At 59.0% G+C, this 26,361-nt stretch overlaps 5 protein-coding genes across 9 annotated transcripts in view; all 5 read left to right on the forward strand.

Annotated features, from left to right (window-relative positions):
• The first annotated feature begins 264 nt into the window (after positions 1-264).
• On the forward strand, positions 265-2,962 carry LOC106147432 (chromosome unknown open reading frame, human C19orf84). The gene is made up of 2 exons (XM_013508903.1): positions 265-716; positions 1,542-2,962. The coding sequence occupies exons 1-2, from the start codon at positions 682-684 to the stop codon at positions 2,050-2,052; spliced, it is 546 nt and encodes a 181-aa protein (XP_013364357.1). The 5' UTR covers positions 265-681; the 3' UTR covers positions 2,053-2,962.
• Positions 2,963-3,053: 91 nt separating this feature from the next.
• Lim2 (lens intrinsic membrane protein 2, 19kDa) lies at positions 3,054-7,720 on the forward strand. The gene is made up of 4 exons (XM_013508909.1): positions 3,054-3,372; positions 6,093-6,242; positions 6,835-6,969; positions 7,138-7,720. The coding sequence occupies exons 1-4, from the start codon at positions 3,198-3,200 to the stop codon at positions 7,197-7,199; spliced, it is 522 nt and encodes a 173-aa protein (XP_013364363.1). The 5' UTR covers positions 3,054-3,197; the 3' UTR covers positions 7,200-7,720.
• Positions 7,721-11,026: 3,306 nt separating this feature from the next.
• Nkg7 (natural killer cell granule protein 7) lies at positions 11,027-12,683 on the forward strand. Its single transcript, XM_005412683.2, has 4 exons — positions 11,027-11,926; positions 12,000-12,146; positions 12,218-12,352; positions 12,448-12,683. Exons 1-4 carry the CDS (start codon positions 11,770-11,772, stop codon positions 12,504-12,506), a joined length of 498 nt encoding a protein of 165 aa, XP_005412740.1. The 5' UTR covers positions 11,027-11,769; the 3' UTR covers positions 12,507-12,683.
• A 1,255-nt stretch (positions 12,684-13,938) lies between these two features.
• On the forward strand, positions 13,939-15,543 carry Cldnd2 (claudin domain containing 2). 5 transcript variants are annotated; one of them, XM_013508904.1, is made up of 5 exons: positions 13,939-14,158; positions 14,441-14,622; positions 14,833-14,988; positions 15,227-15,346; positions 15,447-15,543. In XM_013508904.1, exons 2-5 carry the CDS (start codon positions 14,454-14,456, stop codon positions 15,518-15,520), a joined length of 519 nt encoding a protein of 172 aa, XP_013364358.1. In that variant the 5' UTR covers positions 13,939-14,158; positions 14,441-14,453; the 3' UTR covers positions 15,521-15,543. The 5 variants fall into 5 exon arrangements, with proteins under 5 accessions (XP_013364358.1, XP_005412736.1, XP_013364362.1 ...); XM_005412679.1 differs by having other exon boundaries at positions 14,833-14,973; XM_013508908.1 differs by having other exon boundaries at positions 14,833-14,973; positions 15,314-15,346.
• Positions 15,544-16,087: 544 nt separating this feature from the next.
• Etfb (electron-transfer-flavoprotein, beta polypeptide) overlaps positions 16,088-26,361 on the forward strand; it is a 13,558-nt gene continuing 3,284 nt past the window's right edge. The window contains exons 1-4 of the mRNA XM_005412686.2: positions 16,088-16,215; positions 23,227-23,385; positions 23,521-23,679; positions 26,009-26,071. Of these exons, the coding sequence (XP_005412743.1) occupies positions 16,159-16,215; positions 23,227-23,385; positions 23,521-23,679; positions 26,009-26,071 (438 nt within the window). The 5' untranslated portion in view covers positions 16,088-16,158. The remainder of the gene's footprint in view (positions 16,216-23,226; positions 23,386-23,520; positions 23,680-26,008; positions 26,072-26,361) is intronic.

Below are 26,361 nucleotides of genomic sequence, written 5' to 3' on the forward strand. Positions count from 1 at the left end.
CACAGGGGAACTTGCTGCATTATCTTTGTAACTTTTCTATAAATACAATATTTTAAAATTTTAAAAAAACTCAGTTTTTAAAAATTTGACAAGCCGATCCTTGCTCCTAGCTCCTCCTTCCCGCCCCGCAAGGACAGTACCTGCTGCACGCCCGGAGTCTCTCCGGCCGCTCCCTCCACGGACCCTCTAGCCTCCAGCACCTTAGCTGAACACCTCAACGATAACATCAGTTTCTCAGGCAGGGATGCTGAAGCAAAGACGCTGGGAAGACCTAATTTAGGGTCATGGAGATGTCAGCGACCCAGCACAGAACGAGAATCCAGTTAAATATTCCCACTACCTACTAAGGCCTTCGCCCACTGGAGTGTCTGTCCAAGGGTCCAGATGTGCCGGCCTAAACTGTCCTAGTAGTCCTAAACAACTGTCTTGAGGACACCTGCGGAAGCAGGCAGAAGGGGCTGAGCCCAGACCCCAGGTCTGAGCGAGGACTGGTTTAAGGACCGACCCTTCCCGGGTAGAGGATCCGCTTCTGAGCTCCGGACCATCCGGGCAGCTCCGCGCCCCTCGAGCCCCGCCCCGCGCCACCCTGGCCTCGCCCCTTCGCTCTGCGCCTCTCCCACCCACGCTGGGCTGGAAGAATCCTGGAGAAGTTGCTGGAAGGCTCTGGTGACCTCGGTGACGATGGATCAGCAAAGAGACGAGGCTGCGTCCGAAGGGTGAGAGAGACAAAGACCCCCAAGAAGGGGACAGAAACCCAGAGAGAGAAGGGGACCGAGAAAATCAGAAGGGGGGAGGGGAAGTGGGAGGACCCCAAAAAAGCATCGGAAAAAACAAAAACGCTAAGAGCTCAGGTGTGACCGCCTAGGAGACCCTTAGAGGATCTCTCTGGCAGATTGTGGGGTGGCTATTTAGAACGGAGAGAGCTAGAAATGGACATTCATCACAAAGTTGCCAAGCTGGGCCTGAGGCCACGGGCCTGTGATTCCAGCCGTGTAGGAGGCTGAGGCAGGAGGATGGCAGCTTTGAGCCCAGCTGGGGCAATTTATCAATTTAACGAGACTGTCTCAAAATTAAAAATTAAAAAAAATGTGCTAGGCAGACAGTTCATGGTGAAGGCCCTGAGTTCAATCCCCAGTCCCAGGGGAAGGAAAATTTCAAGAATGAACCAGGAGAGGAAGACCCCAGGGACATCCATAGGACTAGAGAAAAATACAATAATTTTCCACGTTCCTTCAGCACGCACAGAGCTCAGCCCTTTACTGCCTCCCCTTCATACCGCCCACAGCCATCTTTTGAGGAGAAAAGTCAAGTTTAGAATGGAGAATGGTTTGCCCAGGGTCACACTTCAATTCAGCAAGGGCTTCTGGATGTCAGAGCTTGAGTATCCGGTGCTGAGAGGAATTGCAGAGCTGTTCCTCCCTCATCTTGTCGGTCTACAAAAATGGGTGGGGACAGAGAAACAAGGGGCGAGGAAGTCGGGGTGGGCTCCCAGCAGAGGTGCAGGCAGCGGGACCCATTGACCTGTCTTCTTGTCATGCTAGGAATGCATCTCCGCCACCACCTGGGACTGAGGCCTGGCCCCCTCTGCCCTTCCTGGCCCTGCCTCCTTCCTTCCAGGGCAGCCCAGACCCGGCCCACCTGGGACTCCCCGAGCACCTGGCCTCTCATACCGTCCCCATCCGCCTGGACGCCCTCTCCTACCTCCTGCACAGCGCCCTGCTGGGAGCCTACAGCTTCCAGCAGTCCTTGCCCTCCTGCCCCTGCTCACCCCAGGCCTGCCACACCCAGCTGGGCACAGCCCCCAGGCCACCCAGAGGACGTGGGCGCCGGCCTGCCCGGGGCTGGGGCCCACAGAGGTGGGGAGCCGGGAGAGCTGAGCTGTCGGAGAAGGGCAGGGCAGAGGGCGCTGGGGCTGGTCCCCAGGCCCCGACCAAGAGGCTGCGGTCACCGCCCACACTGCCGGGCCAGGGTGGGAAGAAGGAAGACAGAGGAGGCGTGGCGGCCCCCCACGACCGGCTGCCTGCTCCTGAGGACTGGGACAAGGAGTACTAGGACTCCGGAGAGCATCAAGCAGCCGCCACAGCGGGGCTTCCTGGAGCCGGAAGGAGTCCTGCAAGTCACCCGGCCCTGCTCAGATCCCCCGCCAGGAGCACGCCGACCCCTTCGTCTTCTCTGCCTGGATCCCGGCACCATCCCTATCTACAGCCACAACCCTGAGTTCACTGACTCCTCTTGGACCCCCTACCCCGCCCTGCGTCCTATCCCAAACCCACTCCCCCGACCCTCCTCCAGCCTCTTCTGTGCCTCCACCCCTAACCTGCCTTCGCGCCAGCTTCCTCTCCCGGTGCTGGGATTGAACCCAGGGCCTCACACATACTGGGCAAGTAGGCTGCGACAAGCTGCATCCCCAGCCCTTTTTAATTTCCATTTGATTTTGGAACAGGGTCTCCCTAGCTTGCCCCGGCGGGCCCTGCATTTAGAATCCCTCTCCCAGACCCGCAGCAGCCCCGTGTATCCAGACGCAGCACCCCACCCCACCACTCTGCCCTGCTCCTGGGAGTGGGGAGCCCTGGCTGGGCAATAAACGGATGCCGTCCTCTGTCTGTGTGTGTGGTCGCCCTCGCCCTGCTCGCCGTGAGCAAGACTTGTGCGGAGGGATGGGGTCCGGGGAGGGTCACCGAGAGAGGCCACTGGGGCCAGGGGCTGGGGGAGGGGTCCCCTGGATCCCTGCTTCAGCGAATTCCATTCTGGGCCTCTGCCACCACTGCACTTCTGCCTGCTGGAAACTGCTGGGCCACTGGGCCATTGTGTGGGCAGGCTTAAGGGATTTGGGGGACCCACAGGGACAGAGAGGCCAGCGACCTGGCTCGGCTCAGTCTGCACAGAGGGGCTGTGGCGGAAGGAGGGCTCAGGGCAGGCTCTGCCGCGCAGGTACGCGTGCCCCAGGGCTCGAGGGTCCAGGCCCCCAGCCCCCTCCCCCCCAGGGACCTGGCGTGCCCCCCCCACCCCCCCTCCTTTCTTCGGACCCAGGAATCCAAGCCCGAGCCTCCTCCTCCAGCACCCAAGAACCCAGGGCTCCAGCCCCTCCCCTTCCGCCAGCATCCGGGGATCCTGACCCCGGCCCCCCAGGTCTCCACATCTCCCAGGACTCAGGAGCCCGGCTTGCACCCCGTCTGTCCCTGTCCCTGCAGATCACCATGTACAGCTTCATGGGCGGCGGCCTCTTCTGCGCCTGGGTGGGGACCATCCTCCTGGTGGTGGCCACCGCCACGGACCACTGGATGCAGTACCGGCTGTCCGGGGCCTTCGCGCACCAGGGCCTGTGGCGGTACTGCCTGGGCCACAAGTGCTACCTGCAGACCGAGAGTATCGGTGGGTGAGCCAGGGCCAGGGCGTGGGGCTCACGGCCCGGGCGATCCGGAGGGAGGGCCTCGAAGCTCAGCGCTAGAGGGACCAGGCCAAGGAGGCCGGTGCGGCGTGGGAGGGGCTGCGGGGCTGTTTCCTAGCTGCAGGGACAGTGTGTACCCCTGTGGAGGCCAGGCTGAAGAGGTGACATTTCCTGGCACAGAAGGTGTCAGGTGTCACCCTGTGGCAGGTGTGGCTGGGGTTGTGGAGACAACTTTGTTTTTTTCTTTTTCTTTTATTTACTTGTTTTGTGCTACTGAGGGTTGAAGGCAGGGCCTTCTCACTGAACTATATCCTGGTTTCTGGTTTTGTTTTTGTTTTTGTTTCTGAGACAGGGTCTCCCTAAGTTGCTAGCTAAGCTGCCCAGGCTGAGTTTGAATTTGTGATCCTCCTGCCTCAGCCTCCCAGAGCTCTGGGATTACAGGCATGGGCCTCTGCACCCGACCAGAACATGTTACAAATGTCTGCTATAATTATGTGCGGGGCTGGAAGACAGAGCAGCTGTGAATGTGCAGACACTGGGTGAAGGGGCCAGGCGTGGTGGTGCACATCTGTAATCCCAGCACTTGGGAGGCTGAGGCAGGAGGATCGTTGGGAGTTCGAGACCAGCCTGGGCTACAAAGTGAGCTCAAGGCCAGCCTGAACTGCATGGTGAGACTGTCTCAAAAAGCCAAAAAAAAAAAGAAAGAAAAAAAAGATACTGGGTGAAGGACTTTTTATTCCTGAGTGCCAGGCTGGGAGATAGAATATTACATAGTATATATTATATATGATAATATAGTATGCATAATATACTATGTAAGCTATGCTGCATTAGTGATATAATATTCTATTTAATGTGAAATACACTGCATAATAAATTAGCAGTATATGAGGTGTAAGGTACTCGATCACACCACACTTTGTAGGTTACTAACAGCAGCGGCATTCACAGCCAGCGTGTGTTGAGTGCTTATGATGCCCGGGGTGCTCCCGAAGCGCTGGCCTGGGACAGCCCCGTCCACCCCCGGCAATGCAGGAGAGGGGCCCGGGGTCTGTGAGCAGGGGGATTTGACTTCGAGGGCCAAATGGTCCCCCGAAGGCACAAGAGGGAGAATGTGCTCACAGCCCTGTGACAGCGCACCCACCTCAGGGAGATGTCACTTGGACCAGCCCTGAGGGAGGGGGCGGGAAGCCCATTTGCCAGAGGGGTAAACTGAGGCAGGAGCCGTGGGGAGGCCTGTTTAGGTCTAAGTCCACACTTGCTTCTGTCTGTGGTAGATCCATCTATGACACTGCTCTTTCCTCCTGCTCCAAACTGAAAACCCAGGGCCTGGGGGCAGCTCCAGTCACTTCCCTGCCTTCTCGCTGACATGGGGAGTGAGGGGCTTAGTGTAGGTCACCAGCTTTGTTTTGAATCCTGGCTTTGAACCCAGGATTTTTGCACTGAGCTACAGCCCGGGCCCCTCCCACACACTACACACTCTGTGTTTTTTTTGGATACAGAGTCTTGCTAAACCACCCAGGCTAGACTTGAACTTGTTACCCTCCTGCCTCAGCCTCCCGGAGTGCTGAGATTGTAGGCTTTTGCTGCCACACCGGCCTCCGTCCATTCTTTTGACATCTTCAAGGCCAAACTGAACTGCTGGCTTCATTTCCCAACAACTGTAACCTACTCCCAAAGCGAGAGCAGCAGCAGCGGGGCTTGCCTCCCAGGCGTCAGCCCCCGGGGTGCAGAACAGGACACGCCGGCCCCAGAGAGAGAGAGGGGAAGAGGCCCTGAGACCTTAGCACTGGGTGCTGCGGAGCCAGCCGTGAGCCCGACAGCAAGACTGCCACTCAGCGTGGAAAACCGTGGGAAGAGGCAGACAGGATAAACAAGCTAAAAAGCCAAGTGTGGTAGCACCTGTCTGTGATCCCAGAATTCAGAAGGCTGAGGCAGGAGGATCATTCTGAGTTCAAGGCCAGCCCAGACTACATAGTGAGACCTTGTCTCAAAAACAAAACCAAAAACAGGGTAAAAACAAATGAGCTTTCCAGATAGGGGCCTGTGGTACGAAGCTAAGAGAAAAGAGCAATACGGGAGGATATACATTGAGTAGTAGGAAGATAGGGCAATCAGCTTTCATACATTCATTCAGCAAACATTTGTGCAGACCAGTGAGTAACCTGTGTGGGTGTGTGTGTGTGTTCATTTTGGTTTTGTTTTTTGTTCTTTTCTTTCTCTCTTTCTTTTTCTTTCTTTCTTCCTTCCTTCCTCCCTTTCTTTTTTTCTTTCTTTCTTTTTTATTTTTTATGGCACTAGGGCCTTTGCACTGAGCTACATCCTCAGTCCTTTCTATTTTTTATTTTGAGACAGGGTCTTGCTAAGTTGCCCAGGTGAGATTCAAATTTTGACCCTCCTGCCTCAGCTTCCCAGAGTGCTGAGATCCCAGGTGTGCACCACCACGCTGGCCTGGGGTTGTTCTTGGCAAGAATCAACTCAGTCCCTGCACTCGGGGAGAAATCAGGCTGGAGAGGAAAGACAGAAAAAGAGAGTCATGACCCAGGGCAGTGGGGGAGAATGGTGCCCAGGCAGGGAAGAGGGTCTCGGGAGCTGGGCTTTGGAGGATGAGTAGGAGCTTGCCAGGCAAGAAAGATGGCATTTGTAGTGAAGGAGAAACCCGAGAGCCTGCCAGGCCTGGGAGTGAGCGTGGCTGCCCCCACAGCGTACTGGAATGCCACCCGCGCCTTCATGATCCTGTCCGCCCTATGCGCCACCTCCGGCATCATCATGGGTATCCTGGCCTTTGCTCAGCAGTCCAGCCTCACCCGCCTCTCCCGGCCCTTTTCCGCGGGAATCATGTTCTTTGCATCCAGTGAGTGACCCCGCCCCCATCACCCCTTCACCCCAGCCCCTGAGCCCTGACCGGACTCGGATCCCACGCCCTGATTCACCGCGTGCAAGACCGTGGCCTTCTTTCTCTCCCTCCCCGCCCCCACACGGGGCCCAAACCAGGATGCAACCTTGGAGCTAAGCTACATCCCCAGCCCTCTGTATTTTTCACTTTGAGAGGGCATCTTGCTAAATGAATGAGTTGCCCAGGCTGGACTCAAAGCGGAGATCCTCCTGCTTCAGCTTTGTGCCACCCTGCTCTTTCTTGTAACGAGCCCCATCCAGAGCCACCGGGTTTTATGAACATAAACTCCCGTGTGGTCCCAGGACTCAGGAATAACAGACACCCCGAGGACTCAGGATATTACAAGAACTTAGTCTTCCAGGAGCCAGCCATCCAACCCCCCAACCACCCCAACCCTAATCATCCTCATCCTAAAATTTAAAAAAAGGGAAATAAAAACCCCACATCACCCCCAAGTCCATCATATCCATCTTTCCCCTCGCCCCCCGCTTGACCACCTCTTCCGGCCTCATTCCCGTCCCATGTCTGCGCCCCGCCCTGCTCTCCGCAGCCCTGTTCGTCCTGCTGGCCTTGGCCATCTACACCGGAGTCACTGTCAGCTTCCTCGGCCGCCGCTTTGGGGACTGGCGCTTTTCCTGGTCCTACATCCTGGGCTGGGTGGCGCTGCTCATGACCTTCTTCGCAGGTACAGGGCTGGGGGAGGGCGTGGGGTAACAAGATGTACCACCCCGGGGGACCCCAGGACTGAGTCTGAAGGCCGGCTCCAGGCCTGAGCAGGCCGGGGACTGCGGGCCCCAGGGAGAGAGGGTGGTGTCTGGTCCGGGGCCTCACAGGGACCCCTTTCTCCTCTGAGGCATCTTCTACATGTGCGCCTACCGCATGCACGAGTGCCGGCGCCTGTCTACCCCACGCTGAGCCCGGCCCGGGCCGCCAGAGGGAGGCCGCTGGAGAGGAGGCGTCGGAGCCCTGCGATCCGGCTCCCGGGGCGCGAGGGGGCTCACGGGGGCCCCGACTTCCGTGTCCTGAGGGAAAGGAGAGTAGCGCCTGGTGGGAGGCAGCAGAGAAGTCCCAAGCCTAGAGAATCGGAGTATCCCTTAGTGCGACATTTGGGGGCCTAATAAAAGTGACATGAAACTGTGCCGGCGTGAGTCCTTGTCGGGGGAGGAGAGAAACCGGGGAGCGGTAGGTGGGCGGGAGGCAGGTGCTGTGAGGTGCTGGCCCGGGCTGCCGGTTCCAGCAGGCACGGGGACTGAGGCCGTCACACACACCCCACCCAGGCTCGGCCACAGTTTCGCTTTGAGAAACGGGCACGTAGGATGTGTGCGTCATGGTGGTGATGTCTAGAAGCCCAGCACTCAGGAGGCTGAGGCAGGAGGATTGCAAATTCAAGCCCAGCCCCGGCAGTTTAAAATAAAAAAGGTCTAAGGCTGTAGCGCAATGTGGCATCCCTGGGTTCAATCATCAGTCCCTCAAGAAAAAAAAAAAAAAAAAAAAAAAATAGACCCTATGCTAATAAATGTAATACGAATAGAAGCCTTTTTCCTAAAGTGTTTCCTGGGGCCTCCTCAAACAATAATACTTTATTTATAGAGGCTTCCTCTAACAGAATGGCAATTGAGGTCTTCCGTAATAATTCACTGCAGCCTATATAGGTAGAAGCGTAACCGGGGCTTATTCTAGCAATCACATTTATAGGGATGTAGGCTACCAGCAGTAATAAAGGTATAATTACAACTTCAGGCTCCTATCTCTAACGGCTTACTCAACATTTCCGCTCAAAAAGAACAGGCACCTCAAATGTCACAGGTCTAAAAATAAGTTCGAATCTCACACCCCCAAGTGCCCCGCCCTTGGCCTCCCCCATCCTAGGAAATGACATGACACCTGCCTTTCAGTTCAGTTGCCCAGGCTGGCCTTGAACTTGGGATCTGGGCTCAGGCTCCAGGGTAGCCGGGTTACTGGGATTACAGGGAGTCACCCATTCCCGCCTGCTAGCAGGCTTCCTGCTCTGGTCTCGCCCTCCCCACCCACTACGGTGTGCACACTGCTGCCAGCCCTCCTCTCGGGTCAAAAGCTAAATCCCACCGAGGTCCTACGGGGCCCCGCTGTGCTGGCGCCTCCGGAGGTCAGAATGGTACACCGTGGCTCGGGCCGGGCTGTAAATCTCATCTTAGTCATAAAGAACCCTGGTGGCCTGCGACCCTAACACACGTTTACCAGGTGGGACATTCCAAGGATTTAGAGGGTCCTTTCCCCACAAGGAGAGGCTGAAGCTTTCTCCGGGCAGGAGCTTTTTCTGCTCACTCCGGCCCTGCCAGCCTCCTTCCAGTCCGGGTGTGGACCTGTCTTCCCAAATGCACCCTAGTCTTTGTTCAAAAGTCATCTTGTCAGGGAGGCGCCCTGGCCACCCTCCCTAAATCATGGCACTCTCCACCCCGTGCTTTTGTTTCTCTCACAGCCCTTATCGCAAACACGCTGCGTGCTCCTCTTTGACATCTGTCTGTCTGTCCCCCGACAGGAACGCAAGCACCACAGTGGTAGAAATCTGGATCCACTGTCCATCATCCCCAGATCCCCAATGCTTCCAAGATAGCACTTGGGATTGCAGGGAAGCATGAATACTCGTTGGGCAAAACATTCATTTAAGCCAGTTGGGATGAGTGTTTGTCGACACCAATATTACTGGGATTTCCTCTAAGTATATTCAGATTTCATCTTCACTGCTAAAATAAAGCACATGCAATATTACTAATAGAGTAGGTCTGGGTAGACATGATGATGCTTTTCAAAATCACTGTCTACCAAGAGCACGGGATCGAACCCCAGGCCTCACGCATGCTAGATGATGTTGAGCTCCGTAGGAGTTTCACTAAGTTGCCCAGATTGGCCTCAAACTTGCTATCCTCCTACCTCTGCCTCCCAAGGAGCTAGAAGGCTCACCCCTATAATTGAGTATATAATCATATAGGTTCACGGGCAATGAGAGTGGCCTTTATGTCTTGTGCAGTTGCCCGGATCTAAGCCCTACCATTAGTCAGATCTCATTCTTGCTTGAAAGTTCTTAAAGTCTGGGAAAAAAAGATGTGGGGGCCGGGAAGATAGCTCAGCGGTCCAGCGCCTGCCTGGCAGGCATGAGGTCGTGAGTTTGATCACCGGTTCCAAAAATTAAAATAAAAATAAATGTGGGAAGCTGTAGAACGGGAGACAAGGAATCCTGCCAAGTCAAAGAGGCGGTAACCGGGGTAGAGGTGTGGGAGGAGGGCCCCAGGCTGGGGCTGGAGCCTTGGGACTATGGCTTGGGGGCATTCTTACTGAAGACGGAATCCATACAAAGCGAAGACCAGGGTGGCCTCCTGGTTGGGCAGAGCCTTCAGGGACCGCTGGACTGACAGTGTTGCAGGATTCCACAGCAGCCTGGCGCTGTGAGGAGTTTCAGAGCCTGGGAGAGGTTGGAAGGGCTGGAGAAAGTTGCCAGAGACCTGGGTGGATTCAGGAAACCCGGCAGCTTGGACAAGGCTGGTACAGATCTAAGTAAACCAGCAGTTTGAACTCTGCGGTCGGGCCAGGGATGAACGCTCAGCAGAAGCTCCATACAAGGCCCGATATTCCCCTCCGCTAGCCTCAGACAGCAGCTCACTGTGAAAGCAGACAGCACCACCCCAGCCCTGCCTCCGTGCTCTTCCCGGTGGCCTTCAGCTGCCCCTGCTGGCTGGTAGCGTGTGTGCCCAGGGCGTTGAAAGCCTGGGCCTGCCCTGCAGAGACCTGCGGTGCACTCGGGCCTGGGCGTGGGGGCTGACTGGGGAGCTCAGGGCCTGGACCCGGAGGTGAGATGAGGAGGGAGATAGGTGGGTGAGAGGAACGTGGGGTTGATGAATGAGGAGCAAACTGGGCCCGGGGCTGGGGCTGAGGGGCGGAGGCCTCGGTTAAATTTGAGATGAAGATGGTGTTGGTCTTGGGGTGGGATTGGGGTGGAAGACGGGGAGGCACTGAGTGAGTGCTGAGTGTGTAGGGGGTTGGCTTGGTGTCAGGATGAGGTTCTGCTTGGGGATGGGGTGATGCGCTGTATTCATGGGGGGAGCCAGGGTCAGAATGCAGTCAAGGTCACAGAGGAGCTCTGTGCTCACTACACGCTCGAGGCCCCGACTTCCTGAAGTCTGCTGCTCCTTGCACAAACCTGCCTGTGGCTTTTACCGTGGTGGCCTTTATCCACCTCTGGGAGCCTGGCTTCCTGAGCGCGTGCTCAAGGGTGGCCACTTCCTCACCGGCCAGGGCCCAAAAGCGAAGCCTGCAGTAGTAAGGCGGGGACACAACACCTTGGGACCTTCCTGGTTCTTCCCATAGCTGGTTGTCCTGGAACAGCTGGCCCAGTTCACGGTCGTGATCCAGGTCCTCTTCTGGGTCACTCACCACTTCCTGGAGGCCAGTATTTCCTGAGCAGGGGCACGTTCGTCTTATACCTGCTGCAGGTGCGGTGTCAGCCAGGCCCTGCTGCTGGGGGAGACGTGCGCTCGGAGGCCAGAGGACCCTCCACTAACACTTTTGTCACCAGTCCCTAGGCACCTGATCCTGGGGACAAGCTCCACCCGTCCCATGCTGGAGGACCCACCCCGAGCAGAGTGACCCTCAGCTCATTATCAGACGAGGCTTAGGGCTGGGGATTTAGCTCAGCGCCACAGCACCTGCCTGCCAAGCGCAAGGTCATGAGTTCGATTCCTGGTACCGGAAATCCCCCCCAACAAAAAAAACAAGATGAGGCTGTAGGCAGCTCCTTCCTCCCCATAGCCCTTCTCAGGCGTAACTCTCGGCCTGTGTGCCTGCCCCAGGCAGGCCGAGGCTCCAACCAGAGACCTGGCGTCGGAGCCCCTCGCCTGTGCCTTCTTCACTCAGCTCAGGAGCGCTGAGCCCCCGGGCCCCGCCTTTGGTACGACTTGGCGCTGGGCGCCTCTCCTCTCCCAGCACGGAAGGTTGCACCACCACAGGAAAGCATGACATGTCCCCAACTGTCCCCTCTGGCCACATCTCCCCTCCCGGCAACTCCCTTGACAGCCCGATTGGCCGCCCCCCACCTGAGGCCCCGGCTCTCACTCCTGCCGCTTCCAGGAAGCCCTGCCACGGGGGGGCGCCGGGGCCCGAGGTGTGGAAGCTGTGACAGAGGCATGCGCTAGACCACACCTAAACCGCGGACGATGCGACACCCGGAGCCCTCCCTACCCCGACCCTGCGGAGGCAAACCTGCGGGGAGGACCCAGACCATCTGCAAATCAGGAAGGCAGGGTGTGTGAGAGCCACTGCCGGGAACTGCGTGAAGCCAACCTGCCCGTGCGCTGTCGTGCAGCACCCCGGCCGCCAGCGCTGCCTGCTGCCTTCTGCTCCTGTAGCTCGGAGGACCCAGAGCCGGCGACACAGCCTCCTCCCACCCTCTGTGACCCAGCAGCCGGGGCGGCATCCTCCTCGTCCCTTGGAACCCGAACACCCAGCGCTGGCCATGGAGCCCTGCCGGTCCCTGGCCCTGCTTGCTGGCTCCCTGGGCCTGGCGTCCTCCCTGGTGGCCATCAGCACCGACTTCTGGATAGTGGCCATGGGGCCCACTTCAGCTCACTCGGGCCTCTGGCCGAGAGGCGGTCAGGAAGGTCAAATCAAAGGTAAGGGCTGGCCTCTCCTGCGGGGAGCCGGCGGGGTGGGGCACGCACTCGGAGTCTTGTCTCCCACGAGCAGGCTACATCCACGTGACGCAGAGCTTCTGCGTCCTGGCCGCCCTGTGGAGCCTGGTGGCTGTGGGCTTCCTGGTGCTGTCCTGCATCCCTTCCCTGTCCGCCCCTGGCCGAGGGCCTCTGGTCTCCACCATCACCGCGTTTGCTGCAGGTAAGGCCTCGGGCTGGGCTCGGGAGAAGGGCCCCCAGGGGCTCATGTGTCTCTCTTGTCCTTGTCCCCAGCTCTCTCCATGCTGGTGGCCATGGCGGTGTACACCAGTGAACGCTGGGGCCAGGCTCCGCACCCGCAGGTCCAGACCTTCTTCTGCTGGTCCTTCTACCTGGGCTGGGTCTCCATGGTCCTGTTCCTCTGTACAGGTGACCACGAAGCCGGACCGCCTCCCCAGGGAGCTGGGAGGCCACAGGGGCGGGGAGACCCAGGCAGAAAAGCACTTACACTCTTGCCACCCCAGGTGCCCTGAGTCTGGGCGCTCACTGTGGTACACACCGGCCCGGCTATGAAACCTTGTGAGCAGGGGAGAAGGCCAGGATGCATGTGAGCGCTGGGCCCCCGGAGTGTCCTCAGGAGCCGTGGAAGGAAGGCTGGACCCTGCCCCTGCCCTGCCCCTCCCTCCCTCCCAATCCACCCCCCTTCATTTATTTCTTCAGTCATTCAATAAAAAATTTGCTAAAATCTGGTTATTCCAAGATTAATTCAGCCAAGACATAAGCAACTGGCTGGGAGGCTGAAGCAGGAGGATCAAAAGTTTGAGCAGAGCCCGGGCAACCTGGTGACTTAGTGAGACTTAATGAGACCCTTTCTCAAAATTTAAAAAAAAAGAAAGAAAGAAAGAAAGAAAGAAAGAAAGAAAGAAAGAAAGAAAGAAAGGAAGACATAACCATAGGTCAGCTCCACGGTGGGTGATGACAGGGGCACCCAGGAAGGTGGAGAACCAGGCAGGATGGGGCAGTTACAGACCAGCCCTTTCGAGGGCCAGGCAGCAGTGCCAGAAAGGCTGGGTGTCAGGAGTCAGGAGGCACGGGGACAGGGAGGCCTCTCCGGGGAAGGCGCTCAGGAACTCAAGCTGCGGCCATGGACGGCCAGGAGCTGTCAGGGTGCAGAGGGTGCTCCCTGGCTAGAATGCAGAAGGTGGGGGCGTGGGGAGCGGGGGCCCTCAGTGACACACTCACTGGGCATCCTCCTGAGGGTCACAGGGAGTGAGAGGATTGTGGGCAGGGAGGGACACGTCAGCTCTGAGCCCCTCTGTGGACATGGGCTAGGGGTTGGGTTAGGACTGGAAGATTAGGGACAAGAACAGGCCAGGACACGGGGCCTGCCTGGGACCTGGGTCCAGGATGGAAAGGAGGGACTAGGCCTGATAGGCATAGGGGGCAGATTAGGGGGGCAGGAGGAACAGGGCTTGGGAGCCCATGGCTTTGTGGGGTCCAGCAGGAGGGGGCAGGTTAGCGTCCAGGGCTCTGGCCTGACAAACTCGTGGCTGTGACACTGCCTTTGGTTGAGTGTCGGGCTCCGGGTACAGTCAGGAGCAGGCGAGGACTTGAATCGGGGGCTGGAGGTGGAGTTTTGGCTGAGCAGGGTCAGGGTGGAGTCTCAGCCGAGGGGCCACAGCCTGCAAGCGGGCCTTTGAGGGCACAGCTAGAGAGCCGGGGACAGGGAGGCTGTCTGGCAGAGAAGCTTCTAGGAGGCTTTGGTCTACCTTGTTATGGTCAAGCTGCCCCAGGACCCACTGTTCCACTCAGCTGTCATTCTGTGAAGAGGTGCTGGTACCCCGTGTGGGGGCTGCACACCTGTAATTCCAGAACTTCGGGAGGCTGAGGCAGGAGGATCGCTGAGAGTTTGAGGCCAGCCTGGGCTAAATAGTGAGAACTTGTCTTTAAAAAAAAAAAAAAAAAAAAGGTGCAAGTCCTGTCTAGAAAATTTAGCAAGACCTTGTCTCAAAATCAAAAAATACAAAGACTGAGGATGTAGCTCAGTGATAGAGCACTCTGGTTTGGGCTCTATCTCCAGTACCGCAGTGGGCAGGGAGCTGCTGCTGTGTGTGTGTTTATCCCTTTAAAAGCTGCTGAGGGAGGGGTTCTAGAACTTCTGAAGGTCTCACAAAGCCCCAGTCTCCCTCCCCCTACCCCTTCGGACTCTGAATCTTAGAAGCTCTGGGGAGCTGGGTGCGAGTCTCGTGTGTGTATGTGTGTGTGTGTGTGTGTGTGTGTGTAAGGTGGGGGATGGGAAGAGGAATGGACCGCAGAGGGGACTTCGCCCTGGAGGAGGGAGGTGCCTGGGAAGGCGGGTTCCTCAGCTGTGAGGCTGGGGGAGGTCTTAAAGTCCCCTATCGGAGGACAAGGAAACGGCGGGGTGGGGGGCGGATCACCAGGCAAGGGTGCTGAGAAATGGGCCCGGGTCTGAGGGGGCTCGGGGGTCAGCCAGCCCTGCCTCTGTGGCCCCGGCAGCAGCCTGCCTAGCATGGGAGTGAAGCGGACCCTTCAGGGCTGGGGCACTTTGCTCAGCTTCCTGGCCAATGTCTTCACGATCCTGTCCACGGTAACCAGCTACTGGATCCGCCATGCGAAGGGCCACGGTGGCCTGTGGCAAGAGTGCACCCAGGGCCTGTGCTCCAGCACCCCCTGCCAGCGTGAGCTCCCCATGGGTGTCCGCCCCACTCTCCGCGCGCGCAGCCAGCCTGCCCCGCCCCCGGGCCACCGCCTACCCTAAGTGCACCTGGCTCCCCTACCCGGTCCCAGCCGCGACAGGCACTTTCGGCCCCACAGTCCAGCTCCGGGATGGGAGGGCGGGGATCAGCGGGGCCCGCGCGCGCAGGGCTGACGGGGCCGGTTGTCCCCAGCCACGATCTTGATGGCCGGGTTGTGCATGGTGCTGTCGGGGAGCTTCGGTGTGGTGGCCACGGTGATGGGGTTGCGGCTTCTATGTCGGGCGGAGGAGTCTCTGCGGGGCCAGCTTACAAGCGTCTTGCTCTTTGTCAGCGGTGAGCAGGCGGAGGGTAGGCCTGGGGTGCCCTTGAGGATCGGGGAGCCAGGCGGGAACCCAGGGCGGGGCGGGAGGAGACGGCGGTGCGGGGAGGAGTCAGGACGCGGCCACGGGCAGTGGGCGTGCCCAGGACGGCAGTGGGAGGTGTGGGCGTGACCACGGGCGGGGCAGGGAGATGGGCGTGGTTTACATGGGCGGGGCCTGGTCGGATGCACCTGGCCGCGCTCACCTGCCGAGCGGGCGTGGCCCAGGGCTGCTGCTGCTGATGGCGCTGATCAGCTACACAGTGGGGAGCTCGAGCAAGGACGACGCCTTCTTCTCCTGGTCCTATTTTATAGGGTGGCTGGCTTTACCCTTCTCTGTTCTCGCGGGTAACCTGGCGGTGGGAGCAGGGTGGGAGACTGCCCGGAGGACCCCGCCCCCAGACCCTCCCCGGGCCCACCGCCTCCCGCCTCGCTCCCATCCCCGCAGGCGGCTGCTTCCTGCTGGCGGACTTGATCCTGCAGAGCTCGGTGGCCATCAGCAGCTTCCCCGTGTGCCTCTGAGCGCAATAAAGGCTCGGCTCGGAGCGCGCGGCTGCACGTGCCTTTCTGGGGGGTCGGCGAGGACAGGCGCACTGGAGCCCACAGGGAGTGTGGAGACGGGGAGGGGACACGGACGCGGAAACACAAACGCAGCCAGGGCGGACGCGCGCACGGACAGGGTGCGGAGACGGCGGGGACGGAAGGGCTGCGCGCGGGAGGGCTCGGATAAAGAAGGGCTGGAAAACGGGCGAGGCGACATTGGAGGACGCAGAGGCGTGGGGACAGACAACGGCGACTCGGGCAGGCGGGGAGTGAAGGGGGATCTGGAGGGGAAATTGGTTTAGGGGCGCCAGGAGATTAAGGGAACCGTGAGATCGCCCCCCGCGCGCTCAGCTCCTCCGCCCGACCTTTCCCCTAGTTCCCTGCCACGCCCCCTCCGCCCAGGCCTCGGGTCCCGCCTCTGCCCCCGGGCACCGCTTCCCATTGGCCTCCTACGCGCCCTCCCTTCTCCTCCCTTCTTCCTTCTGATTGGTTATGTGGGCGGGGACGCAGTCGCCGCGGTAGTTGACTGGTTGGTGGCACGGCGCGCAGGCGCAAAGACTCACTGGAGCGGGGCGTGCAGACTACAGACGAGACTCTGCGGGTGGCTGCGGCGGAAGATGGCGGAGCTGCGCGCGCTCGTGGCTGTCAAGAGGGTCATCGACTTCGCGGTGAAGGTGACCGGGCCCCCTTCTCCCACCTCCCTGAGACCCGCGGTCATGTGCTTCCGGGATCACGAGCGCACGCTGTATGGGAATCTGCTCCTAACCTCTGATCTCTGCCACTCTTCCCCAGAAGGTCAAAGTCACACCTAGGGGCAAAGGTCAAGGGCGGTGAGGTTCTGACATCCCATCCCTCTGAGGTCACGACATCCCATCCCTCTGAGGTCACGACCTCGCTCCCTTCTCGCTTCGGACTCACTGTCGTGATAGCTGTGTGCAGAGGGAGTTAAGTTCTCTAGTTCTTAACTGCTGGAAGAGTCACAGCTCCTATTTAACATACGGGGAAACTGAGGCACAGAACGATTCCCTCCGCTCAGGAAGAGCAGAGCGGGAATCCTATCCAGCTCCTCAGATTCCGCATTCAGACCGGTGCTTTTCCTCCCTAGACTACGTTGCCTTTTCATTTGACTCTTAGAGTACTCCAAATGTGCTAACATGGGGTCACACAGGCGCTAGGGGGCCCCGAAACTTTGAACCCTCAAGCCACAGGGGGAGCGAGGAGGCTGTAGCCAAGAACGGAGGGAGAAGTGTGCTGGAGAACAAAGTTTAAAGGGTCAGCCTGCCCAAGGGGGCAGTTGATCACGTTCTCCATGGAAAACTGGGGAAGGCAGCGTCCTTGAGGCCCTGCACTGCCCCAGGGTGAAGCCGGTGTGGGCAGAGGTGAATCAGACATGCTCCCCAGGCCGGTTTTTCCCAACCCTTGGCCCAGACTGGACAGATGGTGTTGACTGTTCATGTCCGGGAGCTCACAGCTGTGTCCCCAAGGAGGCCAGCACAGGAGCTAGCACCCTGGAGGCCGCCCCAGGATGGGTTAAACCAGGACACAAAGCTCACTTTGACACTGGCCCTTGCCTACTTGGGGCGTGGGGTGCAGAGGAAAGTGTGGGACATAGATTCAGAGTTGAAGACCTCAATAATCAGGACAGCTGACAGGTGCCAGGACGCATTCTAGGTTCTTTATGGAGATTGATCACTCAGTCCTAACCCATTTCTGTATCCTCTGTGCTGTTAATCCCATTGGACAGACGAAGAAACTGAGGCCTGTGGAGGTTCTGTTGTTTGCCAGGTCACCCAGCTAGTAAGGAGCAGTCGGGACCAAAACGGGCACATCTGGCTCCCAAGTATGTCCTGTGCCTGGGGTCCCTCCAGGACTCCTGTTGCCCTGGGCCTCCTGCCCCCGCCTCGGCTGTGGTCTCCCTGGCCTGGGATATCTGGACTCAGCTCTGTCGCTCTTTGACCCAGTTCCGGTCTCAGGATCACCCAACTCCTGGGTACCTGTGGTATGTTCCTCGAGAGAACAGGAAACGCAGAGTCTACCAGCTCCTGTCCTTTACGGAGGATTGGTGCCACTTCCCCTCCCACCCTGCTCCCTCCTGCATCCGGTGTGGATCCCTCGGTGGAGGTCCTTTCAGCACAACGAACGGTGCACACGCTGCTAGCCACGTAATCACCAGGCCAGACCCCACTCCTAACCCCTCACCCTCCGCTGCTGTGGGCTCGCTGCCCCTGCTCCCCAGCCCCACCCTCTTCCCTGGCTCCTGTCTGTCCCCTTAACCCATCCTCTGCAGCCTTAAGGGTCTTCCTGCACCTGGCGCTGCGCTGTCCTCCCCTGCTCCTGGCCTTCCAGTGGCTCTCTGGAAGGCTCTTTTGTCGCAGGACGAGGTCCCGGCCCCTTGGCCTGGCACTGGGTACCCTCAGTGGCCTGGTCCCGCTGTCCGTGTCCCTTCAGGGACACCATTTCACCTTTTCAGTTTCCGCAACCCCAGTCTGCATCTCCTCTCCTCGTGGATCAGGCTGCATTTTGCTCCGATTTTTACCTGGGAGAGGAGGGGCCTGCGCTTCCTTCTGGGATGCTTTTTGATGCCGTCATAGCGACATTGTCTCAGCCTCCTCCAGGAGCCCCCCGCCCATCAGGCTACCTTGGTGTGTCCTCGGGAACTCCTGAAGCCCCTGGGTTGGCTTCCAGCTCTCCCCACACTGGATGCCTCCTATGTTTGCAGTGTCCGCCCTCCAGCCCCCTCAGGCCGACTGACTGTTCCTTGTGGGGAGGACCAGGTCTGAGCTCTGTGCTCCTTGCGTAGCTCTTCCTTCAACTCCTTCAAGCCTTTACTCAGAGATCGCCTTCTCTTTGAGACCTTCCCTACTCCCCTACTTAAAGTTACAGCCACCAGAGTCCCAGTCCCGCTCCTTGTTACACCTGCCGCGTACTCTTATGATGTAATCCACCGTGTATTTACTTACTTGCTGCTGTAGTGTTTTGCCCAGTCTTTCTGGCATTTGCGTGTGTCTCAGGTGTGTCTATGGGCACACTCATGGACAGTAGGTGTGCCCAGCTAGGATGGTTCGGGGGGGCCTAGGCCTGCTCCCTGGGTTCACTTCCTGTTCCGGGACCTTGAGGAAGTTGCTGCCCTGCCCAGAGCTTCATCTCCCTCCTCTGCACGGTGGGGTAATGCCAGCACCGATTTTCTCGGGTGGTAGTGAGGCTGCAGAGAGCCCTGTACAGTGCTTGGCACGCGGTCGATGTTGGCCAGCGCTCGGTACTGCTGTTATCGCGATGTCCGCAATGGAGGCTTATTTCGCCCCTGATTCTAAACGTAACCCACACTCTGCTTAGTGTGGCACTGGACGCGGGGTCCTAGTAGGAATCTGGCAACCTGGTCATACCCAGTCCTGGCCAGGAACGCAGTTCCCTGAGGCTGATGAGGCTAAGCCCCAGGCCCTCTCCCAGGCATCCTGGAGAAGCTGGAGTGATTTTCTATTGCTACTTAGGGATGTTTTGTTTTTGTTTTTTTCAGTGCTGGGCTTGAACCCAGGACCTTTCCGTTGAGCAAGGTCCACAGGCCTTTGAATGTTTTGACTCGGAGACACGGTTTCTCTGAGTCGCTGTGTTGCCCGGGCTGGGCTCAAACTTGCGGTCCTCCTCCCTCGGCCTCCGGGGTGCTGGGATGACAGGTGTGCGTCACCACGCCCAGCTTGAGATGCATTTGCTTAAAGAAGACCCCATGGGACAGCAGCGTCAAGCCTACCTCTAGGCCAACCAGCCCTGCCCTCTCGGTTCTGGGAGACAGTGGATGGTCTTTGCCCCCCTTCCCTCCTGGCCCTGCACACTCGGACCTCCTGGTCTCCTCTTCCCTCGGCCCGCGGTCGGCCTCCCTGTCTGCCCCAGATGAGCTGCTTTTTGCAGAGCCCCAGAGCCGCGGTAGCAATTGGTGCCTGCCTCTGGCTGGCGTTGCTCACTGCCGCGGTCCCGCATCTGGCCCCGCTGTCCTGCTTGCTCTGTACCCCAGCTCCTGCCCTTTCCTGTCGTGCGTGGCAGAGGAGCAGAGGAGAGAACCCCACAGAAGGCCGTGCGCTGTGGCAGGGCTCAGGAGGAGCAGCCAGGGGCGGGCTGTGAAACCCCATCACACCTGGCGGCACAGATCGGACGCTAGTGCTCCTACTTCACTCTTGGCGTCTTCCGGGGCCGCCGGTTCCAAGCCCGACTTGGGGGTTAGACCCCCTGCTCCTGTCCCTTTCCTGCTCTGTGTCCTCAGGCGAGGCACCTGCGCCTCAGTTGTCTCAGCTGCAAAGTGAGTGTGACTGTGGAAGGCTAACTGGATGCTCCGTGAAGAGAAACCTTGACGCTCAGTGCCGAATCACCTAAGCAAAACAGAACAAAAACCTTGCTGGCGTCCCGCCCGGCCCTTGGGTCCTGACTTGCGTAATTTAACTAAGCAGTGTTTCAAGCTCGACACCAACTCAAGCTGCAAAGGTCTTCCCCTGAGCGAGCAGGTGACTAGTAGGATTTGCAGTGCTGGGAAATTTTTGTCCTTTTTTACTGGGAGCCAGAGCCAGGAGCTTAGGGCAAGGTCCAGCCCGGCTGGATCCTGGTCAAGCAGAGGTTGGGGTCCCTCGAAGCTCCCTGACTCATCAGTTTAAGCTTCGTGATGGGGACTCTTTCCTGTCTTGAAGAGGATCCTCGTGTCTTTGTTTTAGTTTAGTTTCCAAGGAAAGAGAAGGCGTTTGTGTTTCGTTTTGCACGCTGATGAGGGAGTGTGTGGCTGGACAGGTCAGGTTTGAACGTGGTTCCTCTGACGGTGTTTTCTGAGCAGCTACAGTGTACATCCCGCCAGCCTAGGTAGAACACAAGCGATCCCTGCCCTCCTGGGCTGGCCTTCCCGGGGAGGGGAGAGAGGGGGCAGAGATGAGTGCAAGGCCGCTGGTGCTGTGCAGAGTCCCGGAGTGAGGAGGACTAGGGCCGGGCGGGACCGGTGCGGCTGACGGGGAAGGAGGAAGATGAGGTGGAGGCCTAGAGGATGTCGGGAAGGATCGTCACGGCCACGGCCGAGGGACCCTGGCTGCTAGGGGTCAGTTTCTCTCGTGAGGTGGACTAAGAATAGACCCCAGCTAAATCCAAGAGAAAACACATGCGCCGGGCTGAGAAACAGGACAGGCACATTTCCTAAGCGCAGATTTAGTCGGCTCTGAAACTTGAGCTGCATTTTTAGTGTTAAAATGACCTTTTAAGGGGGTGGTACTGTGGATGGGACCCAGGACCTTTGCACTGAACTGTATCCTCTGCGTCCTTTTTTATCTTTTATTTTGAAACGGGTCTCTAAATTGCTAAGTTGTCCAGGCCGTGCTCAAACTTGCGATCCTCCTGCTTCAGCCTCCTAGAGTGCTGGGATTATAGGCATGTGTGCCACCATATCCAGCTTTTAAAATGACATTTTGAAAGTGAGATAAAAGTAATTGAAAACAATGGTTGTTCTCCTCCCCTTCTCCCCTCTCTCTCCTCTGTCCTTTGTGCTTTAATGTTACGTCTTCCGTGGGGCATGTTCAGGCTGGGAGGCCCTGACCAAATCTCCCATTCCTGTCCGATTCCTCCCAGCCCATAGAAGGAGCTGCCCCACCCCCCAGCCCCGAAGAATGGGAGACAGGGACCTAGCAAGCTGGAGTGGCCCAGTGTCCCCAGCTGGCCCAGCCTGTCCCCCTGGGTTGTTCCAGCCAGACCCTTGGTGGCAGCCACGTGGAGGAGGAGAAGGGCCAGTGCCTCAGCAGGATCCTCCCGTGCCCATTCTGAGGTTTGGCTCGAGAACCCCGGGGGTGGCCTGGACGCGCTCATCTTTCTGCCCAGCACCAGGCCGTGGTGGTGGGTTCCACCTTCAAGGTCCGCTGTCATCTCACTGCGCTGACACGCAGACAACTCTTCCACTTCCCCTGCTCATTTTCCAGTTTTTACCAAGAGTTCAGAGCTGTCTGGAACTTAAGTTGGACCCAGGCATCCCTTAACCCTTCCTGTAGCCCCGGGGCCGAGGCCCAGCTCCTGGCCCAGCCTCCCGGGCCTGTGGAGGTGCTTTTGTTCCCTGTGGTCTGACCCAGCGTACCGTGGCTTAGCAGTTGCCAACCACAGAGCTGATTCTCTTGCCGTTCCAGGGTCCCAGAGCCCAGCAGCGGCCTCCCTGGGATCGCACCAGGGGTCAGCAGAGCTTGGCTCCCCCGCTGCCCCAGCTTCCCGTGGTCTCTGCCTTCCTTGGGCCGAGGCTCATCCCCCATCTTCAAAGCATTTTCCAGCCTCTGACTCTGACTGTCTGTTATAAAGACCTCCGTGATTACGTTTAGGATCCACTTGGAGGATGCAGGACACTCTCCCACCTCAGAATGCTTCACTTTGGCCTCTTAAGGACATGGAGCTCTTTGGAAGGCCGTTGCTGTACCTGTCACAGCGGGGCAGCCTGAGGGCGCTGTGCTTCCCACTGCCTATACAGGCCTCTGTGCACCTCCCATGGCCCATGCTCCTTCCTACCCCAGGGCCTTGGCACCTGCTGCTGCCCCTCCTGGAGCACACATCCCTCGCGCTCCACCTCGTCAGCTTTGTTCATCTTTCAGTCTCTGTCCAGGTCTTTGTCCTGCTTCAGCGGGAGCCTTCAGTCTCCCACGTCAGACCCGGTTGGGCCCCTGTCACCCTCTGACAGCTGCCCACTCCTCCGGGGGCACGCGCTGCAGATCCATGGCTCGCTGACACGGCCGGCTTCCCAGAGGGCCCCTGCCGCTGTCAGAAAGGGGCGGAACTTGGGAGGGGGTGTTCTGGATTATCTGTGTGCACCCTAAAGGCCGTGCCAAGTCCTTCTACAAGAAAGGCAGAAGGAGAGAGGACAGAAGAAGAGGAGGAGGCCACCTGGAGGCAGAGGTGCAGGCGCTGGCCTGGAGGTGGGAACGGCCAAGGAGCGCCAAAGGCTGGCGGAAGCGGGCGCAGGGAGACGCATTGTCCCCGGGCCTCCGGGCCCCCAGGCACTGCTGCTCTCAGCAGCCCCAGGAGGCCGCTAGGGGGCGGATATCTGCCCATGCTGTGACCGCCTGCCTGGGCTGCGGAGTCCAGCCCTTGCCGGGCCCATCGGGGCAGCACTCGGCGTAGACACCGTGTGGGGAAAGGAGAGGGGGTGGGCTTTGCTCGTGCACCCCGTCCCCCTGGGCAGAGTCCTTCGATGCCGGTGTTTGCAGGAAGGTTGTGAGCACGAGTGCATCGTGAAACACACCCAGAAGGCTGGCGCTTGCAAGGCGTGGGCACTGCCAGGGCCTGGGGTGTGCGGTAAGGGTGAGGGGTGCCAAGGACCCTGCTCCCCCGGGGTATTTATGTATAGGGGTGTGGATGTACATATGTACATATGTCTTGAGCATCTTGTGAGTCCATCTCCCTGTGTGTTACAGCAAGCAGAAGAGTCACAGGTAGCCCAGGGAGTAGCGCAGTGTCGGGGTGGTCAGGTCAGATGGCCCCTGGCGCTCAGGATGGTCTGGATGAGACGAGAGTGGCTGGCCGGCCCTCACCTGGGAATTATAACCGGGCTCTGGGACGGAACCCAGGGACCCTGGACGAGGAGGCCCTGCCTCTTCCCTGCCTCTGTGTCCCCATCCACAGATAGTCGCCACACAGGCCCTGGCCTTGCACCCTTCGAGGCCCTGACCCCGCCCTCCCCTCCCGCCGAGCAGATCCGGGTGAAGCCTGACAAGACGGGGGTGGTCACTGACGGGGTGAAGCACTCCATGAACCCCTTCTGTGAGATCGCCGTGGAGGAGGCTGTGAGGCTCAAGGAGAAGAAGCTGGTGAAGGAGGTCATCGCCGTCAGCTGCGGCCCCGTGCAGTGCCAGGTGCCTGGGGGCGCGGTGTGTGGGGTCCAAGGGGGAGGCCGGCCCCGGGCCCCGGGTCTGAGGGAGGAGCATCTCAGGCCCAGTCTCTTTCTGCCCCTTGTGACAAAAGCCGTCTCACCCCTTTCTCCCGGCCAGGAGACCATCCGCACGGCCCTGGCCATGGGTGCGGACCGGGGCATCCACGTGGAGGTGCCGGCCGCAGAGGCCGACCGTGTGGGTCCCCTGCAGGTGGCCCGGGTCCTGGCCAAGCTGGCTGAGAGGGAAAAGGTGGACCTGGTGCTGCTGGGCAAGCAGGTAGGTGTGGCCCGCCCCCCTATGCCCGTCTGGCCCCTGCCCAGCAAGGGGTGTGAGGTGACGGTGTGACCGCCCCCTGTCCGACAGCTGCAGCAGGTGGGGCGGGTCACTGTGAGTGTCCGAATGATCACTGAGGTCCCTGCGGGTGAGCTTGGGGGTCCCTGAGGCTGTGGTTGAGCCCAGGCCAAGGACAGAGCGGGGGGCACAGCGGGTGGGGACGGAGCCTGGGTCTGGCTTGGTTACCCGGAGGTGGGAAGCCGGGGAGGACACGGGGAGAGGAGCTGCCATGGCATAGGGCTGTGGGAAGGGTAGGTGCACGCCATGTGCACCCAGGAAGCAGGCCAGGGCCTGCAGCGGAAGTGTGGGAGCCGTGGCAGGTGTGAGCTCAGCAGACAAGCCCAGCTGGGGTGCAGAGACCCCCTTGGGCGGGCGGGATGGACGGCAGGGGAGACACTGCAGGCCGGAGCGGGGAGGAGGTTGGGGCGCTCAGGTGAGGCGGGCGTGGCTTTGGCCCTCCGGGACCCAAGGCGCAGCTCCTAGGCCCATCCCGTTTGAGACAGACTTTGTGGCTTCCTGTCGCCTGGGGGAGGGCAGAGGAGGGACAGCAGAAGAGACAGTACAGGGGAGAGATGAGGGTGGGAATTACACACAGATGCTGAGAAAGAGGCCCTGAGTCAGTGGTGGCGAACCCCTGGCATGCGTGCCGCAGCCGGTGGGCTGTTTGTTATCATTGAAAGTTCTAAAAGGCTCACCCTTCTCTGCCCCAGACTGTCTTTTTGTTGGGTTTTGGTTTTCTTGAGATAGGATGGCGCTATGTAGTCCAAGCTGGCCTTCAGTTCACTGTGTAGCCCACGATGGCTTGCATTCATGGCAGTCTGCCTGCCTCAGCCTCCTGAGTGCTGGGATCACAGGCATGTGCCACCACACCCGGCAGCTTTCTCTCTTCCTTTCCTTTTTTCACTTTTCTCTTTTTTGAGGTAAAAGACAACAGGGCATGGGCAGCTGAGAGAGAGCGGGGGTCCCAGTGGGGAGAGGGTACCAGGGAGCCAGGGAGCCCAGGGGAGGAGAGGCAGACAGGGCCAGGTGGGTCACTGGGTGTCACAGAGATTCCCCACGGCAGGGGAGTCAGAGTGTAAATGGGTAAAGTGACGCTGAGGGCCTCACCAGGGGACAGGCCAAGGAGACATGGGCTGAGTGGGCTCGGGGTGAGGTCTCACTCCAGCTCCTGGGACCCAGGTATTGGCAGCCAGGCCTCCTGGAACCCCGTGCTGGTAGACGTCAGATTGGTGTCCTGCTGGTCCCGGCTGTCAGGGACACCTCCTGGGCCAAGGGCCGCGGCTGGGGAGATGGCAGATGAAGTGGTCGGGATGCTGTTTGGTCAGAAGCCCTGCAGTGTGGTTAGTAGGTCACGGAAGCAGCCTTCAGACACAGCTCGATCCAGGGCCGGTGCTAGCCGTGCGTGCTTCTCCTCTATCTGGACTTCATTCGCTGCGTCTCCAGCTCACATCCCACCGTCTGGGCAGCCCAGTGGGAAGACCAGAACTCACTCCCAGGGGCTCCAGCAAAGCTCCTGGGGCTGGGCCTTCTCGGGCCCAGTTCGAGTCCTGTGCTTCCCACACCAATCTCTACGCCGGAGGTTAGGACACGCTTCTTGGCCAAGATTCTGTTCATCCTGCTCCGGGATGGCCAGAGGGCCTGGCTGGGGAGGCTCATGTGAATATTCACCCTGAAGGCAGGAAGTTAGTGACGGGGAAGCTGGTCGCTCCACAGCCCCAGACAAGTGGCTGCTTATCGCTGGGTCCAAGTAGGAGGATCTTTCTAGAAAAGGAGTCAGCAAACTATGGCCCAGGGCATAGTTAACATATTTTATAGATAAAGTTTTATTGGAATACCCACATGGACTCATTTAAATATTGCCCGTGGTTGCTTACGGGCTACAGTGGCAGAGCTGAGTAGTTAGCTAGTTGTGACGGAAGACCATATAACTTGCAAAGCCTTTACTGCCTGGCTCGTTATAGAAAGTGTTTGCAGGCTGGGCATGGTGGTGCACACCTATAAGGCCAGCACTCTGGGAGGCTGAGGCAGGAGGATCACAAGTTTGAGTCCCACCTGGGGAGTTTAGTTACCAGGTTTCAAAATAAGAAGGAAAATGGGCTGGAGATGCTGCTCAGCACAGAGGCCCCGGCTTCAGTCCTCAGGGCTGGGGTCTGGCAGAGAAGAAGGGATAGAAAAGGAAAGCAGATGTTTCTTGGCCCCTATTCTAGGCAAAGGCATGAAAGGGCTATGAGAAGCTCCGGGGGTCATTGGTCTTCTCTCTCTGCCCACTCAGGCCATCGATGATGACTGTAACCAGACGGGTCAGATGACAGCTGGACTTCTGGACTGGCCCCAGGTGAGGCTGAAGGGGCAGCGCCTCCCGTGGGATAGGCCCTCGCCCCTCAAACACAGCCCTGCCTTGGGGCCTTGGCACTGGCCAGAACACTGCTCCAGACCCTGGCTTTTTGCCTCCCCTCCTTCGGGTCTTGCTTTGCTATCCCTTCTTTGAAAGGGCCTTTTCGCCTCACCCTGGATGGAGCCCCTCACACCCACCCCCAAGTCCTGGGTCTTCAGTTCTGTTCATGCAGGTCCACATGGATACTTCTCAGCTTTACACCTTCATATTTAATTTTTTTTTTTTTTTTT

This window comes from Chinchilla lanigera, unplaced genomic scaffold, assembly GCF_000276665.1.
Source record: "Chinchilla lanigera isolate Chin_1 unplaced genomic scaffold, ChiLan1.0 scaffold00157, whole genome shotgun sequence".
In the NCBI taxonomy this organism is placed as follows: Eukaryota; Metazoa; Chordata; class Mammalia; order Rodentia; family Chinchillidae; genus Chinchilla; species Chinchilla lanigera.